We start from the raw sequence: 23,073 nt of genomic DNA on the forward strand, positions 1-23,073 counted from the left end.
TGGCTCAAAACCAGGAAAGCGACCATTAGACGGTGGTTTAAAATAACTTTGTTCTAAAAAGCAACCGGGCAGGGGTCGAGAATTTCTTGCTGGTAATTATTTTGAGTATCCCCTAAAACAAGGGGGAATCATGAATACTTCCTGGTAAGGATGTGCACTGTCTTCTTCCCAGGAAGGTGACCCGGAGCCAGAGGGGTCTAATATCTGAGCCCAGAAGCAACACAAGGAGAATTCAAGAAAGCATGTTGTGTTGCTATAAGCACAATGCGACTGTAAGCGCTCCATAGATAACGAACTGGAAGCTGTATGGGTGGAACACTGCTTTTGAAGAGTTGGGATTTGGACTTGTACTGGGCCACTGTGTGTTCTTGAATTGGACCTGCACACGTGCTTTGTTACACATCTAACCTGACGCTGTCAAAGGTAACACTCTTTTGGATGAGCCGGAGTCCCATAGACCCTATAGGAGTCCATCCAACCTTTGTCCGCAAAGTGCAAGCCACAGGATGAGACTAGTCCATAAGATCAGCTCCTGGATCGTGGCTAGGATTACATACGTTTGTTCCAAAGACTTCTAACAATCATTTCACTACCTGATGTTTTGTTCATCAATACTATGATCACTGACTCTATTAGGGAAGCCAAGATGGCCATTCTGTTTTAGTATCAGTCCCTTTGTCTCCTCAAGGTGGTCATTCAACCCATTTTATGCCAGAAATAAAAGTGTTGAACTTAATCTTTGGTTTACTTAGTGTTCTGTTCTCCCTTCACCATGACAGGACAAAACCTGAGCACTCACTTACCAATTACCGTTACCAGCACCTATACATACTGCTTTCAGCTCATCATGCTGTCTATACTAACCCAAATGCAGGAAATGGGCTGTGACCTACAGAACACCTACACACCTATAGCCAATGACATGAAAATGTGATAAAACAGTATCTCTCGCTCCCATCTCTCTCTCACACACACACACACACTTTCTCTCTCTCTCTCTCTCCCTCTCTCTCTCTCTCTCTCTCTCTCTCTCTCTCTCTCTCTCTCTTCACCCACATGCAGGAAATACCAGCAGGAATTCATCGGGGTTGCCCACATCTCTAGAATAGCCATGTTGTTTTGTAATTTTGAAGGTTTGCATATGACCCTTTTCTTTTCAAAAAGCCAAGATTGGGAAGAACATCTATAAATTGGAGCACTCCATGAGATGCATAGTTCAAAAAGAAGTAATTCACCTGTGTGGATAACATGAAAATATGACACTGGCTGAGAGTGACATCAGATTAGATAGTTGAATAACATCTTTGAGTGTGTACAGCATATGCTAAATTTGGAACTTAAACGACAGGTAGTTCTAAGGAATGTACATTCTTTTTTCCATTGTGAGCACTCTGTCATTGCTTTGCATTAACTTTCAGTTTAGTTAGTGTTGGGTAATTTTTTTTGCTTTGTTGCCTTTGAAAGTTGTTAACTCGTTTTCAAAATTCTTTTTGGTTTATGATCACACAACCATGACTTGCTCATCTACCCTGGGGTCATGATGAACATGGGATTCTGATGCCAGGGCACTGTTATGAGACCAGTAGACTGTGACATGTAGTTGTCCCAATTATGCCCCATAAATCCTCCAACATTTTCATGTCGAACATAATGCACAGAGGAACAGTAAGCAGAAAGAACCCTGCAGTGTCAGGCTTTTTAATTTTGAAAAGAAATGTATTTAGTATGCTTATGAGAGAATTCATAACTACACTTTAGGTGAATTTGCAGAAAGGTGCAGCAGGCCAATTAGCACATCACTGAATCAGTCTTGTGCTAACATATGTAATACAACTAATGATGGAATTCATTGAAATTGAAGGATTTACAGTCAGGTAATCACTCTTGATAATTTCTACACAAGTTTGAGGTGACCCACAGATGTCTCCCACTTTAGAATGGAGCACTCGTTTATGGAAGGAATAGGCAGGTCTTTCAAAGACACTTCCATTTACAAAAGCTGATACATTCATCCGAACCTCTGGCATGGCAGGCTGAAAAGCGATGTCTGCAGCGTTAACCAGAGCAGTGCCAGAGGATGAAAGCATTGCATCCATAAAGCTTCTGTTTTTCAAATGTGAACCTGTGTTTGATAGGGGGCATGCCCAGACGTGAATCCTGTGACAAAATGCCCTGCTTTGCTTTTGAGGGTGGGGTGACCACTGGGGCCCGGTGCCACTTCCTGCTGATGATGATGTAGGCTGAGCGTATGGGAGGATCTCCTAGCCTACCCCAGACCCACATGAGAGCTTCGCAGGGGCTTGTCACAAGGGAAACTTAGTCAACATGACCACTTTAGGAAGGGTAATGCTACTGGTTGAATTTAAGAGAAACAGGAATGATAGCAGCATAGACCCCTATAGAAAACGCTAGGGTTCGCAAGGGTGTGATCTTCTTGTGGTAGCTTGCTAGCCCGCACACAAACTTCATTTGTTCGCATATGTAGGCTTACCTCAGGGCTCGCAAAATCTACTAGCCCACTCGTATTAGCAAGGAGATTTTATGAAGGGTGAGTACCATTTGTATGGTGAATATGGGGCATGTGTGAAACATTTATTTGGCATTTACTGCTAAGAGACATTGTTTGCAGTAAATGGCAAATAAAAGTTTCAGTGTGCATGGCTGGCCTTTGTGGGGCAGCATTGCACCAAATATGAAGTGCGCTTATGTTGACATGCACCATTTTACAGAAAGCACAGGCAAATATGTTTTTGCCCTTGGCAATGGGGTGAGTGTATTTTTCTCAGGTTGAGTATGTAAACTAAGGAACTCGCTCTGCCGGTGGTAATGAATCCTTCAGAGTCCTCACAAAGACCCTGCCTAAAGTATCCTCCCAGGTGGCCAGGAAAAGGCAGGCGCTTTCCGATCCTGACCCTGGGGGTGGTGTTCTGTGGGCGGATCACCTGGGAGGAGAAAGGGCCCAGGGGAATAAGAGGACTCTATTGGGTGAGACATAGTATTTGTCTTCCTCTAGGAAAGACATTCCTTATGATACTCCTTTAAAGAATATTATTGGGAACAGAAATGAGTTTGAGATCAAAAATCAAGTTAGAAAAACTAATTTTTGCATTGGAGATGGGGACTTCAATTCCCATAATCCCCAAAGTATTGGAACGAAGAAGAGAGCTAAAGAGGAATACAACTGCAAATGGCAGCTTGTTAATGGGAATGACCCACACCTGAGGGACACTGGGAGGCTTAAAAGGCTCCTTCAGGTGCAGGCCATTAGTGGGCAGGGTGAGCAGAAGGAGCAGAGCAGTAGTCGTAGGTAGAGGAGTTGTGAATTCTCCATGTTGCACCAGAAGCAAAGACTGGAGGAGGGAGAAGACGTTGGGACGACTGTTGAGCAGCGAGTAGTATTCGTTTCTGAGAGGGTCTTTGCCTCCAGAAGCCTTAATTGCAGAGGTCGCACAGCAGGAAGCGTGAGAGAGGGAAGCTTGTCCCCTTGAAGACCTATGCAGGTGGCGGCAGACTGAAACCAGCAGATTGCTAGAACACGCAGAGCCGCTGAAGCAAAGTACCGGTCAGCAGCAAGGGAAATGGACGCACGTGCCTTACTCAGTGAGTCCACCAACTGATAGCGGCACTGCAGGGCTCTGTGACCGCTCGCGTGCTGGATACAGGCGTTTTCAGATCAAAATCGATCACGTAAATATGAAATTGAGACCAAAGGCAATTTTGAATACCGAACTATCAGAAACTAGAGAAACATTGTTATGCAAAATCAAATTGTAATTGTTTATTTGTAAAGCGCTTATACATAAGTGGAGTGTTTCAAAGCGCTTCAAGGCGGGAAAGGAAACAAGGGAATACAGTCGTCATTCTTAGGCCTTGAAGATTCCGAATGATCCAACAACAATAACTAGCATACTATGCCAGAGGCATATCAACTAGTGTAAGTGTGTGACAAAGAGCGAGGAGAGAAGGGGCGGGGAGAGGGAAAGGAACGTACAGTACAATAAACTACAGTACTAGGCATGGCTAGGGAGGGGAGACAAAGGGAGGACCGGACAGACCGACTTGCTAGACATAGTACATTCAGGGATGTGAAGTGTGCAGAGACAGGAAGTGCGAGGGAAGGGGAGGGGGACAAGTGCGTCCAGTCCCGCAGGGGCAGGGTTAGGTGCAGAAGTGGTTGCCCCTCTTGAGGAGCAGAATGCACTAGTGCCATCAAGGTGCAGTGGCCCGGAGGCAAGTGCAGGACTTGCGGGGGAGCCTGAGACCTGCAGGGCTCTGGAGGTGCACCAGCCGACCAGTCAGCTAGCTGAGTAGGTTGGGGAAGAGAAAGAAAGAGGGAAAGAAGCAAGAAGAGAGGAGGTTAGCGAGGGAGAGAGAAAGAGGAAGAGAAAGGGAAGGTCTTGAGGAGTTTCCGGAACTTAAGGAGGTCTGATTCAAGACGGAGGGAGGCTGTTCCATTGGGAGGCACCTGCAGAGGATAGGGATCTACCCCCAAATCTCTGTTTGGAAAAACGGCTCACCCGCAGAGAGTTGAATGAGGCCGAGTGGAGAGCTCTAGAAGGAGAGTATTTGGGAAGAGAGCATTGTAGATAGTGTGGACCCCGGCCCCAGAAAGCCTTGTGGACTATTCAGAAGGACTTGAACTTGATCCTTGCAGCCACAGGAAGCCAGTCTAGTGATTTCAGCGCCGGAGAGATGCAGTCCCTGGGATTGAGGCCAAGGATAAGTCTTGCTGTTCTGTTCTGGATAGAGGTTGGAGAAAAGAAGTAGGAAGATTGAGAAAGAGACTGTTGCAATAGTTCAGCCTGGAGAGGACAAGGGCTCTCGAGAAAGTGAGCCTCTGGGGGAAGGTGAGAAAAGGTAGAATACCACTGAGGAGGTGCAGCTGGTAGTGAGGTTTTTTTGGACATGTCCGAGATGTGAGAAGAGAAGGAGAGAGTAGAGTCGAAGATGACCCCCAGATAGATTTTTTGCTTCATCGGTGGGTGGGAACGCAGGGCCAAGGGAGGCCGACCAGAGTGTGAGTGGGAAAGTGGGAGCGGGTGTCCCAATGAGGACGATCTCTGTCTCAAGGCAGAGATCATTAGCAGCACACCAAGACTGAATTGCCGACAGACAGTCTGGAATGGACGAGGAGGAAGACGAGGCCGAGGTTAGCCTTAAAGAGAGCTGTGTGAAAGCAGAGATCATGTGGGCAAAAGGGTCCATGTTGACGCTGAAAATCCAGGGGAATAGATTAGATCCTTGGGGGACACCACAAATAGAGACAGTGATAGCGGAGAGAAAGGACCGAAGTTCCACCTGGAAAGGACGGTCAGAGAGAAAGGACAGAAGCAATGCCAGGGCCTGATCTGTGATGGCCACGGTATCACAGAGACGAGAGATCAATATGTTGTGGTTTACTGTATCAAAAGCAGAGGCAAGGGCAAGGAGAATGAGGGATAGTTGAAGTCATCGTTTGCAAGCAGGTCTTTCCAAAATGACTGTGTTTTTCAGCATGCAAGTTTATTTAAAACCCAGCAACAAGATGGAGCAATACTTCTAAAACCTAATGTAAACAACCATAACCCAAGCCAAAACAAAGTAAAAGCAAGGCAATTTAAAACCAACAGGTATTGCCAATCAGGAGACAAATAAACGTCCCAACGGTTGTACAGTTAATTGCCCATATTTGAAAAAGTACATAACAAAAGCTGGTATAAACCTTCATTGCCAAAGCCAAGGAAGAAGCAGAATAAAACCTTATCCTTGTCAGTGTTTGGTTAATAAAGCAGTGGGGAAACACGAGTGGCAAGAAGACTGCCCTTCTGGAAAAGGTTGTTCAGAAGGAGAGGAGCATAACTTGCAGAGGTTTTGAACAGTACAAAAGAGTACTAAAAGCACCAATGTGAATCTTGCCTTCCCTGAAGAATTACTTAAAGCCTGTTGTAGTAAAATAATGAACACTATCAAGTTGCTGTATGCTGATCCTCACCACAGAATCACTTGTTGTTTGTAAATTACTGTTTGGTCGGACAGAGGAGTATACCTGAACAGCGAACTTTGAAGTGGTAGAACTTGCATGGGAGTAAACCAGCTGTGATTGAAGTAGTAGGCATGGCATGAAAGTAAACCAGGTAGAAGGTGATGAAGTGCTGTGAAGTGGTGTTAACAAAATATCCTGATAAACTTTCATAGCTGAAGCAAGAATCGCATAAAACTGCTGCAGAAGTGTTATATATCTTCAGAAACAATAGGGTGTTGCAAAAGCAGCCTTACAAAGACAATTTATGTTAATACTGATGAACTAAGGATCTTGTGAAAAAGATTACTTTGAATCTTACTATTAAAAGAGGAAAAGAAAGAACCTTTGGTGAATTACTGAAGTGTTGGAACTTTTGCTATTGAGTTTGAGTCACAAAGATCTGTGGTAGAATTTTGTTGCAAACCAGGATTTACTTATTTCATTTTGGAACTGTGGAACAGAATCCTGCTTGAATCTGCTTAAAGGGAATTCACCCAGATTATAAGGAGGGACTGTTGTTAAATTGTGAACTTAACTGTTATATATTTGTGGCCTTTGAACTGCTATGCATTACCTTGTTGAGTTACTTTTTATAAGTGTGAGGGACAGAGATCTTTTCTTAGAGTGTTTCCTTTAGTTTATTTTATGCAGGTACATTCTCGTCAGGGTAAGGCTAGTGAGGCGTTTATCCAACCTTTTGAGTTAATAAAATGGCATCTTTTGAAAAACCTTCCCTAGTCCACCTCACATTTCTGAGCCCTCAAAGGTATAGTGGGATTTTGAGGCCTGCCTAATACTTTAGAGTGTGGCCTTAGGCAGCTGCAGTCAAGAAAACACAGGACCCGCCAATGACAGATGCTCCATCTGGGGATACGCAGACTCCGAAGATCCAAGATGGCGGACCGCGGGGTATACGCTTCAGTCCCTGAGATATGGAGGATGGGTGTGAAAAAACAGTCAGCAGGGATCGCCACCCATTGAGAAACTTCAACCAACCACTTGTCCAGGGCTCAAACTCCACATACCTGCAACTTATTATCCTAAGACCACGCCCAGGGACAGGGTTGGGAGAGTATAAGAAGAGTACAGAACAACCAGGTAGTGTGGGAGTTTGGAGTAAATATAGACCATAAGAAGGAGTTTGTTGGAAGAAAAGAGAGTGCCTTGGAAGGGGCTGGAGGAAAAGGGAAGTGATGACTGGGAGAGGGGAGTTAATGAAGAGTAGTGGCAATAGCTTGCGAACAAGAAGGAGAAGCGAAAGAACATCAGAGTTTGGGGGCGAGAGAGAGGTTGGGAGAGAGTCAATCGCGTGGTCAGGGAGAGAGAAAGCTTAGAGGTCAATGAGAGGGATACCCCAGAGTTTGGGGAGGGAGATATCTGAGAGAGATATCACAAGGGTTGGGAAGAGATACCCTAGAGGTCTGGGAGAGAGATACTGGAGATAGATACCCTAGATGATGGGAGGGAGATGCCTCATGGGTCGGGGGGGGGAGCAATCACAGGAGTGGGACAGAGCTAGCATAGAATTTGGAGGGATCACTGAGAAGGTGGGGAAAGGAACACCCCAGAGGTTAAGGAGAGAAAAAGATGGAATGAGAATGTCAGAGGAGAATACCAGACAGAAGACGACAGACACGTAAGGTCTCAACAATACGCCCAATATCTAGTGTACCGGTGGGAGGACATGATGATTTATGAGCACTTAATGGTCTGTCAAGGAAGCATCAGGAATTAAATACAAGGAATGATCTAGTGAGATAAGAAGCAAGAGCAAACCCCAGACAAAGGACTGACTGAGCCAGGAGGAGTATAGCCAGAAGGGAAGGCTTGAGAGTGTTATGCGAGCCCCAGAACCAGAGGTGGAGGTCCCACCCTTCGACGCCCCAGCCAGCCTGACTATTATAGTATTGGTGTCAGTGGTTGCCCACATCTGGAGAGTAGCTGGGAGCAGTCCTCAGACCTCCCTGATCTGAAGTCAGTAAAGAAGACAACGCCAAGAGTACTGGTGAGAAAGAGTGATCAAACCGCCTCTAACTGTAAAAAGACAATCTTCCTCCTTGCATTGCTGTGCCGGGGGCTTGAACATTGAAGCTATTTGGTTCCAAAATGACTTAACTATTGTATACTTGTTTCAACTCAAGGAGAATTCATCCAAGTATTTGTTGGCATGTTTTCCACCCTGTAAGAAGACCTCCTATTCTTTGGCTGAGATAAGCTTTTTTCTTTTGTTGGTTATGAATAAAGGTCCTTTAAAACCTCATTTAATTGAATGAGTCTCATTGATCCCCCCTCGGGTTTGTGACAGTCCAGAGCCTGCTGTTCATAAAAACAAACTCTCTGACACCCAAAGAGTCCGAACCATGTCTGGGCTTGCTTGTGGTCTCGTGCAGAAGGGGTGTGACCTAGTAGTTTGGGTTTCACTACCTCTTTTGTTGTTGCACTGCACCCAATTTGCAAATAGCCTTTCCCTTTCTAGAACTGCAGGCAGGCTGAAAAACAATTGACTGGAGGGTTGCCCAGAGCAATGTCAGATTGTGATTAATTCAAAACCTTCAAGCTATCACATTCAGGTTTACACTGTTAGTAGATTCTGGCCGCTCAGGGTTTCTAGTTTGACCTGTGTCAGCCACCTGTGGTCACCTATCCTGATTGCTGGTTTACATTTTGGGCACTTTAAAACTTTGTAAGAGTGACTCGAATGTTTAACACTTTATTTATTTTATTGGATATTTGTATGACGCCTATACACAAGTTTTTCCAGGCTCCACTTTGGAAGACAGTCTCAATTCCGGCTATGGTTAACGGCCACATAGTGGCGTGGCACACATGTGAGACATTAATGCATCGCCCTGAACTTTCAACTCCTTCACTTAGGAGCACCCAGCATTAACATTTCCCAGTAAGTGGTATAATGGCCTACTTTATACTACTGAGCAATCCTTTGCCCAGGAACACCTCTAAGTTAGATGTTGCTTCAGAAAAGGGAACTGTGGCTTGTATACCGCTAGGGGTGGGTCGGGGGTGGAGAGCAGCGGGAGAGGGCGAGGGAGATTTTCTTGTGGCACCAATGACTTCGGACAGGTGAGCAATTTCCAGGAGCACATATGTAATTGACCAGTCAAGATGAAGGAGAGTCCACCCCAGGCTCAGAAAATGTCAAAGTAATGGGTGTCTCCATAATGCTGAGGCCATCACCCATCTCCTTCCTCCTTGGCACAGGTGTCGAGGCAGAGCTGGCAAGGACCGTCTGCAGGCCCCGAGAGGTGTGTGTCCAAGTGTCTGCAGAGAACCAAGCCTCTTCTAGCAACACCTTCTACATCCCAAAGTGTGTGACTGTGCACCGGTGCGGAGGTTGCTGTAGCCGCGAAGGGAGCAGCTGCATTAACACCAGCCAGACCTCAATCAGCAAAACGGTGAGCAGTGCGATCTTATATTCCAAGTTGTTTTAATGTTTTAAATGAAAATACTCTGGAATTGGAAAACATTGGAATTGGAAAACATATCCAGACACAGAGAAAAGGTAAAATACACTTATGATTTGCAAACATTGCACCCAATGTGCCACAGGTTATTTTGTCTAATATATCACAGTTAGTGTCTACCTGCTACCATTGGCAACATCGGTCAAGTATACTGCAAATTCTTCAGTGAAAGTAGCATGAAACGTGTAGCCAATCTGTTGATTAGCCCATACATTCTTTTGAGGACCCGTGTGGTTTTAATACGTCTATCCTATGCATAACTTTTCCAGAATGTTTGACCAGATGTCAAAGAGCCTTCAAGAACTTTTTGTGTCCATCTTCCTTGGTGGGAGTCAAAGGCAAATTCCACAGCCTCAGTATCTTGTGAGATCTTAGGGCCCGTGGGGGTCATGCATGGATTGATCCACAAGGATGTCCAAGCAATAAAACAATTTTTCACCATGCTGATGTTTTTGAATGATCTCTATTGTTGCCCGACAAAGATTGTATTTATTTGTTTATTAGATATTTATAAGGCGCTTATACAACAAGACAGTTTTTCAAAGTGCCACAAGGCACAGGAAAGGGAACAAGGGAGTAAAATAAACAATGGAAATAACAATAAGTAAATAGAAAGAAATAGCAGTCCTACTAGGCCGTGTAACATTCAGAGCATGCAAGTGCAGTGAGACGAAAAAAGGAAAAGAAGGAAGTGGGGGGTGAGGCTAAGTGCTGTTAGGGTCCCTTAAGTGAGGAAGAGGTGGTGTTGCCTTTTGGGGTGGCAACAGGCAAGTGCATGGGCAGAGACATCCTGGGCGAAGAGGTAGGTTTACCGCCCAACAGGTAGGTGCGGGCAGATGCAAATAAAACACCCGACAGGTGGGTTTGGGCTCAGGGGGCAGTGCTGGGGGAGATTGGGCAGAAGGCCAAGACCCCGTTGGACTCATGAATGACCAGGCCGCCAATTACAGCAACAGAGGGGATGGTTAGCATGGGAGGGAGAGAGGGAAGGAGGAGGAGAAGAGAAAGGTCTTGAGTTGTTTGCAGATCTTGAGGTGGTCCGGTTCAAGACAAAGGGAGGGAGGGAGACTGTTCCATAGGAGGGAGCCAGCTGAGGAGGGAGATCTGCCTCCAGCTCTCTACTTGGAAAAGCGTTTGATCAGCAGGGAGTGGGGGCAAGAAGATCGAAGGGGTCTGGAAGGAGAGTATTTAGTAAAGGCGAGTTTCAGGTAGCGTGGTACCAGGCCCCAGACAGCCTTGTGGATGATGCAGAGGGTCTTGAATTTGAATCTTGCAGCACTTGCAGCAACCAGGAGCCAGTGGAGAGAATTTAGAGCTGGAGAGATACAGTCCCAGGGCTTGAGGTCAAGGATAAGGCTTGCAGCCCTATTCTGGATTAGTTAAAGAGGACGGAGTGAAGAAAGAGGCAGGTTGAGGAAGAGGCTGTTACAGTAATGAAGCCTGGAGAGGACCAGAGATCTAGAGACATTGAGCTACATGTGGAAAGTGAGGAAAGGGAGAATGCCTCCAAGGAGATGAAGTTGAAAGTGGGCCTCCTTGGCAAGGTTCAAGATGTGAGGAATAAAGGAGAGAGATGAGTCAAAGACGACCCAGAAGTTTCTGTACTCAGTGGAGGGAGAGAGGTATGAGCCCATAGAGCACGGCCAGAGTGCAGGAGGGAAAGGTGAGCAGGTGTCCAGATAGGCAGTATCTCAGTCTTACTGGTATAAAGCCAGAGATCATTGGCAGTGCACCAAGACTGAATAGCAGACAGGCAGTCAGCGATGATAGAGGAAGAAGAGGAGGAGGTGGAAGAGGGGAACCTGAAACAAAGGTGTGTCATCTCGTAACACTGGAAATGGGGAGAGAAGGCAGAGATTAAATGAGCAAGCGGAGCTAGGTAGATGTTGAAAAGCCAAGGCGCGAGGATAGAGCACTGGGGAACACCACAAGTAGAGAGAGTGGTGAAGGAGAAGGAGCCCAGGAGCACCTGGGCAGGGCGGTCAGTAAGGAAGGAGGTCAACCAATCCAGTGCCCGGTCTGAGATACCAAGTGTATCTTGGAGCCACTTTATGAGGATAGAATGGTTAACTGTGTCGAAGGCGGAAGAGAGGTCAAGGAAAATGAGAATAGCAGGAGAGTTAGAGTCAAGATTTGCAAGAAGTTCTGCACAGGTTTTTAGGAGAGCAGTTTCCATTCCTCTGGATGCTCGACATCCAGATTGATGGTCATGTGAACAACCAACGAGCTCAGTGTGTTGGGTCAGTTGGGGGATGACCAACTTCACCAGGAGTTTCCCAAGGATGGATGTAGTAGAGATAGGGCAGTAGTTGGCCGGACACGAAGAGTCGGCAGAAGGCTTTTTTAGGAGGGGTGGACAAGGGAGTGCTTGAGAGAAGAAGGGAAAGAGCCAGATGCTAACGAGTGGTTGCAGAAGTCAGCAAGAGCCGGAGGGAGAGAGGAGATGTTGTCTTTGACATGACTCTGACATTTTGCTTAGAATTCTTAAAAGCTATTTTCCATACATGATGGGCATTCCTTTCACTGGGATGAAATTGCTCAATAAATCGTCACATGGCTGTTGTGTTGTGAGTAGATGAGACTACAGTGATTGATTATTTCTGGCTCCAAGAAGCACACACTGCTAGTTTCATAGTGGGAGCTGCAACCATATTATGATGATCATGCTGCTGCATTCTGCACTAGGTGAAAGATGTATGTTTTTAGATCAAACCTTACATCTTAAACCTAGCATTGAAACAAGGGGTGGCATCTGACCCCTGGTGCCCAAATGTACCAGCTGCCACTGTGTGTGGCCAGTAATATTATTATGTGCATGCTAGCGGTGAAGGAAACCTTTGGTGCCATGGTAGCATGCAGCTCCAGAGGGGACATTGGCTTTGCAAAGGATTGAGGGCCAGTGGTGGCATGTGAATATATTTAGTGGAGTGGCATTAAGATCTCTCACAAATTAGCATGAGAGGCCGAGCAGAGTGAAGGAGCCCAAGTAGGATAAGGGGTGGGAGGTTTGTAAGTGCGGGTCCCCATCCCAAGAAAACCTTTTAAATAATGTATTGAAATGGAGCATTCTACAGCATAATATTTGAGAATAATGGGGTGAAAAGCCAAACAATTTACAATTAGTTCTCTAGAGTAACACATGAAAAAACCTACTAAGTGCCATGTTACCATTAATGCACAGGCACATTTTGCAACTTGTTTGTGCCTGTTCCTACACCATATGCTAGCACTGCCAATATCAATTTCTTCATGAACTTGCGCCCATAATTTATGCTAGCATTCCCAGTGCAAATCACTTGATGGTGCAGCCATACTCTTTCCAGTATGGTCACTGTAAATCACTTTCATGAAGCTGTGGTCATAAACTGTGATAGTATGGCCACTGTAAATCACTTTTATGAAGCTGCCGCCCGCATTCTATACCGGAAATTACAATCTAGCACTTTGGTGACATTACACAAACAAAATAGGCCAGCATTGTAACTCTAAATAACATTCATGATACAGCCCTGCCCGCCGCCAAACACATGCATCAATCATTCTTGCACCGAGATGAACACCCACATGGATTCACTCACACAAATCTATACAATTCAATATACTTTATTCAGAACTTTCAGATCCATTAAAGTGCTTATACAACATTAATCACAATATAACAACATAAATACATGGTATATAAAAATCATGAAAGATAATTTCTTGAATATACACCTTTACAATATATTCACATGAACATTAAAAAGGAGTTTACGTTCATACTCTTAAATATTAAAATATAGTGGATAAGCAGTTTCTTAAAACTGATCTGGTTGTAGTAAACAATTCATAAACACCTTTTTTCATTTTAATGCCTGTCTAAGATATCTAAACAGAGTCCAGGCAATCAGTGGGGACTCAACCAACAAAAGTTCATATACTGCTGGTATACATTGTCTAGTGGCCATATTCTGCAACAGCGGTGCCAATTCCTGATATTTGAATGTGCAGGGCAAAAGAAAAAAAAGTCTTCTGCGTCTGCATTACATTTTAGACAAATTGTCTCGTAAAGGCTCAATGTATCTTTGTTTAACCGTTCAGATAGCACAGCGAGCTAAGCGCTCGCCCCATATATCTGTGTGCAGCCTGCTTTGGCAGGTTTGAATCCCAGCAGGGTCAACTCAGCCTTTCATCCTTCTGAGGTCGATACAATGAGAACCATTATGTGGGATAATAATGTCTTCTGTTATTTGAGCGCTCTGAGACGTGTGGGTGTGTAGTGCTATATTACAAATGTATTATTATTATACCATTTTCCAGTAACAGCTCTGAGTGGTAATAGATTGAATCTCTCCGTAATGAGCAAGTTTCGCTCAAATTAAAAATTGAGCCAAATCATATAATCAAACTACCTCATTTGATAAGAAGACAAGTGCTCTGTTAGCTGTTTTAGCTAGTTTGCGTTCTTCATGCTCCATTAATAGGGATGTTTTCAAATTCCCCACAATTTCAGCACCTATTTGTTTTGTTATAGAAGTTGGAATTCATGAAATAATCACCCACATTTATCTTGGCAAGACATTTTCTCACAAACAATATCTAGGCAATGGACAAACAGTTATCCTCACGTGTGATAACAGGATTTACTATCAGTTGTGACAATACAGCTTCATCCCTAAACCATATTTTGATCCAGAGCTTCACTGGATCACAATATAAGTCACCCTCAAGCTGCAATATGCCCAATTTCCCATGAGCAGAAAAAGTAGGGGCGGCAGATGGTAAAGCGAGGAGCATTTTTAAAAAAGGGCTTTTCTTCTCTCTGTAGTCATGGCAGGTTAGTAAATTCCCATAAGCTAGAGCCATATTTTGCTGTCGCCTTGAGTTTTACTACATACATTCTTAAGACCATTGTTAGCGACTGCGCCATGAAGTCCCTGACAAATCTGTATATTTAGCCCTATCAGAGCGAAGCCGGGAGTGGCTGGTCCCGCTGTTGGTTGTCCCCTGGCTGGGATCGCATGACGCTGCAAGTTGCGAGGGAGAAGTTGGAGGCGCTCAAAGGATCACTGCATTTCTGCAAGCAACAGCCGAGCCATGAGCGGGATGCTCCCTGTGGGTCAACACCGGCTGGCCTGATAGCTTGGAGGTTTCCCCTGAAGGCTGATCGTGAGTGCCAATCTGTTTTTTTCCATGTGAAGCCTGTGCAGCAAGACACCTGAGTACAGTGTTGTGTACTCAGTGTTTAACCTCACACTGTGGTTGTGGTGGTTGGTGATTGTGGGAAGCCTTGATTTCTCATTGTCATATGCAATGGGGACATGTAAAACACCTAACCTCACCTAGCCACTCTTCGGCTACAAAACTAAGGAAGTCACCATGTGATCGACTAACAAATTCCTTGACGATAACGCTGGATGCTTACCTGAAAGAAGTCTCAAGTGCTATGCCAGCAAATTTCCAGAGTTGAAGCCAAATTGGAAACCGGCGTACTTGAGACCAGTGCCAACCTGGTCAATGAGCCTAAAAAGGCTAATAATATTAACAAGATCAATGAGACCAACGACGAACTCACAGTAACAGTTTCAGCAGCACTGCCTAATGGTACTACAGATATTTTTCCCCTGTTCCCTAGCACAGGCTTGCAAGAAAGAGGCTAATTGAGTGCCAAAGCGGTTACAAATGGCCATGTATCAAAGACTGATTGTCTTCCGCCTGTGTCTAACAACAGGTTAGAACCACTACCATCTGAAACGATAAGTGACAGTCCCAGTGGATTGCAGACTGACCATTTGAACGGAATGGCTAACCAGTCGAATATTTTATCTGGGTTAGAAATCAAAATGGGTAAAATGATTACCACTCTGACTCATTGTTTCTTTTTGAAGACTTTTAAACAGACAACTTTTGAAACTTTTATCATCGATGATTCACTGAGGAACCTAATACATTCTAAATTAACTATTAATTCCAGTGCAATTCATGATACAATTTCAAACAGAGAAACATCAGAGCTGTTGGTTTCTAACCCCTGTAAACCTAATTTAATAGCTAGTGCACAAATCAAAACTCATATTTTGCACGCTTTCAACTGGGAAAACGACTATTTTGTTGACCAGTGATACCACCTCTACTTTTTCTCTTCAGCTTTATAACCACTTGAATGCCGCCCCCATACTGCATCTACCCCCGGACGTTGCCTCCCTTGTTGGGGGTTATAGTTGGTATTCCCCCATCACACATCACAAAATAGAAACAACACTCTCCGTAGTAAATATAAATATAGCGACTCATTAGATAAACACCTGAATTTCTGATGGCTAGATTGGTATGTTGGATGGGCTCAAATCATCCTAAAAAGTCGATGATAGGAGACTGTGTTGTTGTTACTTTTTCAGAACAACAGCTTTTGAAACATGCAATGGGCACCGATATTAATAAGTATAACAGTGCCAGCAGGAGCATAATGCTCTGCTATTTTTATTTCTATTCCATACATTCCAGGCCAGTTGATAAACTGAGGAAATACTAAAGAAGACCCTCTTCTACATAGCCCCAAAACAACAGATGCACCTTAGGCTGGAGAGGGAGTACTTTGTTTCACAACATTCCAAGTATCAGAACTTCTGATACTTGAAATGTTGTGAAACAAAGTACTCCCTCTGTAGCCCCTATGCTTTGTAAGATGAGTGGGCCAGGCATTGTTTTAACAGAACATAATTTTAAAATTCTTTCTACAATTGATAAAATTCTCTTCGAAACAAATAGAGCCGATATATGAGCCCTTCAGTTGTTCCACCTGCAAATCATCCTTCTGGTCAGCGTCCTTTTAGTCTTCAGCTTGACCCACTACCACCTAGCACTGATTGTAGCATAGGGATTTCAGCTGATATGGGCCAATGTTTTCATGATCAGTGTGATGTCAATGGTATTAATTTGGTATGCTTATCCCTGATCTCTTGGTCCATTGTGGGGTACAGGGACAAATGGGATAATGTGGAAATTAGAAATGTATTTAATACTTGTGCTCTGGTGCTTTTACAAGAGTCATGGGCTAACGATTCTCTATAAATGGATAGTTTTACTACATATGGCAACAAAGAAACAAAGGTTTAGGTATTATGGTGGTTTAGAAACTTTGGTTAAATTCTCACTGGTTTAATATTAAACTGATTTTCAATGACTCCCCACATATATACATTTTGCATTTGTCAAATGCTGTGGGAGGCCTATCATTTTTGATAAACTTTTACAATAGTAAAAGGAAAGAAGGGCAGAATACTTCCGTAAAAGAACTAAAGTTAGGCTCCGGCCTTCAAGATCATATCTTTGACAGCATGGAGGATCACAGCCTTGACATTCCGTACCCTATTATGACTGATACAAAAACCAACGCGGATTGCGATGAGTCAATGGAAGATTTTTGCATGACATTCCAGGAGGTTTTACGTTTAAAAGTCACCAGGGTAATTCAACAATTGAATACTTTTGCATATCAATTACTGCATTCACAAACATATACACACTTGTGTTCAGTCTTGCACACACAATTTGCAATACGATACATACAAATAAACACACACACACACACATTTTCTTTTTGTTTTAACTTGCCTTCAAGATCATGCACTGATGATTTGGTGATCTTCTCTCAGTTCGGGCGGGCAATGCAGCACTGGGTAACTAGTCAGGCGCCTGAGCGGGCTCTAGTTTTGTTATCAAGCAGCCGGTGAGCAGCAGTATGTAGCGCCTCAATGTCATGGGGAAGGCATGGCATGCAGCGCATGCCTGCGTGCCTTTTATTTTTGAAACACTGCTTTGCGGCCAGGCCAGGCCAGTGGGTGCACGCTTGATTACGTGGTGCTCATAAGGGGATCCCCTTGACACAGGTGGGTGCCCCTGCTCCTCTTAGTCCAATGTCTGTTTTCACTGGTGCATGATGCTATCAAAGTTGGAGACAAAGAAACCTAAACCAGGTGTTTATTAACCATAAGGACGCAGCAAGCTGGCTATTGGTGATGTACTCCCTCTGTCTTTCTGCACCGTATGTCATGCTGCTATTGTGCGCCATTCCCCCAGACCCTTTCTTTTCTCCTCTTCATGGCTCCTCTGTTTCTTTTTCAGCTAATTGAGATAACAATCCCTCCAACCCAGGAGCCCAAGCTGGTTTCAATGATGTTCCTCAATCACACTGACTGTGGGTGCACCAGCCCACGGACTCCTCTGCGTTCCATCATAAAGAGGGCCTCTGTTGAAGCACATCTCAACAACACTAGGATCATCAGATCACAATACCAGCCCACAGCACACAGCAATGGAGCAGGTCAATCATGGTAAGAGAAGTGCATTTCAAAAAGCATATACACATGCATGCTCGGACTGGGGTTTCGTGAGTGACCACAGTCTCGGTCTAGGAGCAGCTGATGGGAGAAAGACTGTCTTAACCACAGTATCCAGTGTTATGTCCCTGCAAAACATATGCATGGGCCCTCAATGTTTTCATCCAGCATGTCTTGTCTGCAGCACCTCCAGCTATTACACTATTTCTATTGATGCACAACTGTGACAATGCATCTCATTCCCAAGCTTCAGCACCAATAATTCTTCGAATACCTCAGCGGCAGGGACTCAGTAGTTATGGTTATGGTAAGCTGAACTGACAAAAAGCACACTTTTTCTGATGTTTATAACTTTGCCATTCAGTGAATCTTCCCAAACCTTTCCAACAAGATTGAGATTGAAGTTTGAATTTTCCAGAAAAGTTTCATGGGATTTTGTCAAGGGGAGGCAAAATGATGCGGGTTACCCAAAATGTTATGTCCCATTTCTTATTTCCCCTGGGTGAAAGATTGTTCTCACATATACCTTGTACCATTGGCCAGGTTTGCACCAAATCTTCACAAGGTGCGAGCTCCTGTTTTGAAAAGCTTACTTTTGCAAGTTTGGCACAAAATAGTCCAGTGATTCCTTTGAAATCTGGCCAAAAGTAGACAAAAAAGAGTTTGTGATATTTAGGTTTGTGATTGGCTTATATGTCACTATCAGAGAGGCTTGTCTCTGTCACAAACAGGGTGGAGGGTAGGGGATAGTTCTGGTGTGACCATGGGGGCCAGCGACCACCGCCTGCTCTGTGTGTAATAAACCACTCTGTGCGAAACTAATAGAGAATTGGGGAAAGGTTCATGACTTAATCGTAGCAGCTTCTATGGGTGTTTGTGGACCGCACAATAAAAATAGGGATAACAGGTTTAGTGAAACATAGGTTTCGGAGTTTCGTTCACACAGCACTCATTCCCACACTGTTGTAGTTATATGAAAGGTCTTTAATCGTGAACAGCTATAAAGTAAGTAGAGTGCCGGTCCTCACTGGCAGCAGCAATACCAGCAGTATTAATCCAAGGTGGTGGGCTCAGGTCAAATAATGTCGGCTGGTGGACCCACTGGGTGGTACGCTAGCCAATTAGGGGCGCTGGAAAATATTTAGTCCCAACGTTTCACACGCAACCACAAAACCCACTCATACCCAACTACACATGAATTCACTCGTTCATGTCCTGGGTCATGGAGATAAAAAGGGATTGAGACTAGAGGGGAGTCCAGAAGTCTGAAGTGTGGTGAATGGGGTACAGGGTAGGGCAAAGTGGTACATTGAGGAAGAAAGGCAGAGAGAGTGTGAAGCGTGGGAGGAGGAGGGAGGCAAAACAATGAAAGGCGGATAGGAAAAGAGCAAAGGAGAGAAGATCAGAGGTGAAGGGGAAGAAGAGAAAAGTGGGAAAGAGAAAAGAGCAGAGTGGGGAGAGAAGAGTGGAGGGGCAGAGAAAGAGGACGGTAGAGTTGAAGGTAAGAGATGAGGAGAGGAGAAGAAGGGAGAGGAAGGCAGAGCAGGATATAGACAAGGAAGAGTGATGACAGAATTAGAGAAATGAGTGCGATAGAGGTGGGGAATGCAGATAAGGAAGAGAACAGAGCAGGTGGAGGATCACAAACAAAACAATCTGAGAAGGTGGTAGAGTAAGAAAGGAAGATGGGTGGAGACCCTGCAAGTCAAAATGCTTCACGCCGGGGAGTCAACTGGAGCATTATTGCATTATTGCGTCTGTTGTTTTGCCCCTGGACAGAAGGGATCTTTGCAGTGCTGTTTGAAATAAAACACCTGAAATACACTTTTGTGTCCCACCTTTCTCTCTGATGACCTCTCAGACAAGAGGCGGTAGCACAACCACAGCCAGCAGTCCTCCCGAAGCACTGAACAAAAGGATGGCCTCTGTCACATGTGTTCATGGGTGCCGGGAGATTTATCAGAAGGAACAAGTAGAGGTCTAGATTGATGACAAGAGGATCCCAGTGGAAACAGCAGTAAGGCTGTGTTTGGCAGAAAAATGGATCCTGGGAATAGAATTTCCTACGTTCCTACGATGGCTGGATCAGGCTTGGAGAAAGCAGCAGCTACAACCAGAAACTGGATTAGAGACCTCAGCAGGCAACTCTCTCACCCCTTCTCTTCAGACGCCTCTGCAAGCTCCTGAGCCATCTCTCCATAAGGCATCTTGCTCTATTTTCTACTGCATGTCTTAACTGTCTCTCAGTGTGGCCTAGCTGGCTTAGTAATCTCCTGTTTCTTAGCATGGCTTGTTTTGCTTGGCAAACTCCTGTTCTCCACCTGTGCTTCCCCTGATCTTCTTACCACTAAAGGACAAACTCTCTGGAACATTGTCCTAACTCCCATAGGACTGAGTGGTACGTGCCTCTTTTTTTAGATTGAGGCTTTGGCACAAATTGTTCCATTCAGAGCTCCCATTGGCGAGTCAGTTTTCCCATCAGTCAGTGTTTGTGTTATTAGTGCGGAAAAAGTGATTGTGCCTGCTACCCATGTGTTTATCCAATTTCCCCACCTTGTGTCTCTGATGATTCAATTTGGCTCACGGTCCTGCCACCATTGCCCAAGAGCTCAAATAGAGTGTCCTTCATCTAGGGTCAGACTCAAGTATCATGGTGGCAGGGCATCCCTGCATTCTGGCTACTGTGGCCTCCAACAATTTCACTTGCTCACTAAGATGAAGAGTCCATGCTGCGTCCATATGCACTGTATGTTTTCACTTCTCTGTGGGTTTCCGCTTTGCCTTAGGCTTGGGATCCACTGCTTGACTTGAGCACCCAAAGTGCTCTCAATGAGAAATCCAACTCCACACGTGGTCCCACAGATTGAACCTGGCATTAGTGGTTGACTTGGAATGTGCACAGTATTCTGTATAAAGATTCCCTGGGGCTGATTTTCTCTGGAGTGCTTCCCCTTAGCACTACTCAACTCTGAATGATGCCCCATGGGGTACCCTCCCTCATTACACATGCAATGTATTTCCTGTTGGGCTATACTAGGGAAATCATCATTAAGGGGTGACTACAGTGTTGTGGTGGGGTGACAATGAGCTATCCGGAGAAGCCCTCTTATACCACCTATTAGGTTTGCATCACATAGCTGGTGGCTTCCCATATCCCCCAAAGCTCTCCACTCCCTTCCATGGCCTCCTCTGAAGTGTCTGTCACTCCTCTCTCAATAAATTATTCCACTGGTGTATTCTGTTTATTACAGAATTCTGTTTTATCTGCTTCAATTTGTTTTGATGCATAAAAGGTGACTTCAATGCAAATCCTGTCTGTTGGCATAGAAAACATACTAGTTTTGATTCAAGCCTGATTACATTGTAATGTTATATTTAGAATGTGAATTTCCTTTGCACTCATTTCCATTGTGAATTTGATACGTTGGTTTAATGTGTTTAAATGTTGAGAAAAATAAATTCAACTGGTGAGTCACTCCAGACTCATACAATACCACAAGGTATTTTTTGTAAAGTAGTTTTTGTTTCCAATTACCCATTTGCAAACCCTTCTTTGTCTCAAAGTAGTAAATATAAACACCCTAGCACACGCAAACATGGTAAACATGTTCCCATAGATGTTGCTGATGTTTGTAAATAATATGTTTCTTCAGAACGAAAAAATAGCGTTGAACAAAACTAATTTCAATAACTGCATTACAAATACATTATCGGCTCCAATATTGTCATATTTTAAAAGAAAACATTAATTCACCTCAAGACACTTGTTGTGTGGTGTGGATGTTTTTAGACTGGCTACATCCATTGTAAATAATAAATAATTTGTGGAAGTATCAGGAATTCCCATTGTTTTCCTCGAGAATCACCTGTGTCTTGCAAATAGGCAGATATATTTTGAATTAATGGTCATATGATGGCATCTAACAACTGTTCTAAAGGTTCAAATACACGTCATGTAATTGTTAAAGTGCCAATTGCATGGAGGGGACATGCGTCATTATCAATTAGGTTCTGCTGAGCATCAGGGTATCGTGCATGCAATGGATGAGGATGCAGAATAACTCTGACACCATATAATCGAACCAGCAAAGGTTGCTCTTTCACGAACAATTATCTAAAACAAGGAGTTACAACGGACATCAACAGACGTTCGCTTTGGTTCTCAATGCATTTCTCATGAAAACATCCTTTTATTCAGACAATACATAATACGTAGCAAATAAGAAAAATAGACGAGGGATTGTGGTAGGTTCAAGGGGATCATCTAAGTATACTTTCTATAAGGGGTGGGATTGTGATTTGTTATCTACTGTCAGGTGGACAACTTATACCTACCTCTAAAAAATGTCATCTTCAACACTATTAAGTACACAGTATATCATTGGTCTTCAAACTATAAGGCCCTTTGTTATATGGCCCTCTACAATTGGTTGGCTCACTTGTGCCAGTCTGGAACATTCGGTTCACTTAGCAGCACATAAGCTCAGACCCAGGTGCCAGGAGGTGGACTTGACTTTACCTCCCAACCCAATATGCCCAACATCTCTCATCACCCATGCCTTCTGCCATGAAGATTGTCTTTGAACTTGACCTTGCAAAGTATTCTGGTCTCTGGGAATATATGGGAGTGCGAGCACGCACTATCGTTGTTCTAGAACTCCATGCTAAACTCTATTTCCATCCTTGACTCACGTGACAGGAGACCACAATTTGGTCTATTTCGCAGCATTTAAATGTCTTAAATAAAAAGAAGTTTGCACGCATGGTGTCCTTTCTTTGCACCTTAACAAGGGATGATTCAGCTTTGCACAATCACTGCCTTCAAGAATAGATAACTGGCCTTGGCTGCTTCAGCTTTGACACCAGGCTAGACAGCCCTTCCAGGCTTGTCCACGATTTTAGCTTATTCGTGCTCCAACACAGTTCTCAGCCTTTCTTCTTCATGGGTCCTGGCTTACTAAAATTCATGTCCAGCTTCTATACAATGGCGTCTTCGCCTGCGGTCTATTCACTACTTATAGCCAGCTTCTAAGATTCCTTAATCTACTTGCATTACAGCATATCTACAGTTATTAAACAGCTTGCATTTTCTGCAGTGCTTCTCACACGTGCAATCTCCTTTTCGCATATAAAATTTCCTTGATTCTTAACTTCGTCATTAGTTTCTGTAAGGTCTGTACCTTGTCTTCAGCCAGTATTTTCAAGGCGTCATGCTGGTCTTTTGTGATGTCACCAGCTCCTCTTTCTCTCTTTTTCATATTCCTTCAGGGAG

General features: G+C 44.2%; 1 protein-coding gene across 2 annotated transcripts in view; it reads left to right on the top strand.

Moving 5' to 3' along the window:
• Window positions 1-23,073, top strand: part of LOC138582623 (vascular endothelial growth factor C-like) — a 170,171-nt gene that overhangs the window by 62,475 nt on the left and 84,623 nt on the right. For both annotated transcript variants that reach the window (XM_069654071.1, XM_069654072.1), the window contains exons 3-4: window positions 9,221-9,414; window positions 17,587-17,795. In XM_069654071.1, coding sequence (XP_069510172.1) covers window positions 9,221-9,414; window positions 17,587-17,795 — 403 coding nt within the window. The remainder of the gene's footprint in view (window positions 1-9,220; window positions 9,415-17,586; window positions 17,796-23,073) is intronic.

The sequence above is a fragment of the Ambystoma mexicanum genome, chromosome 3q (assembly GCF_040938575.1).
Source record: "Ambystoma mexicanum isolate Mex_15411 chromosome 3q, UKY_AmexF1_1, whole genome shotgun sequence".
Taxonomy (NCBI): Eukaryota; Metazoa; Chordata; class Amphibia; order Caudata; family Ambystomatidae; genus Ambystoma; species Ambystoma mexicanum.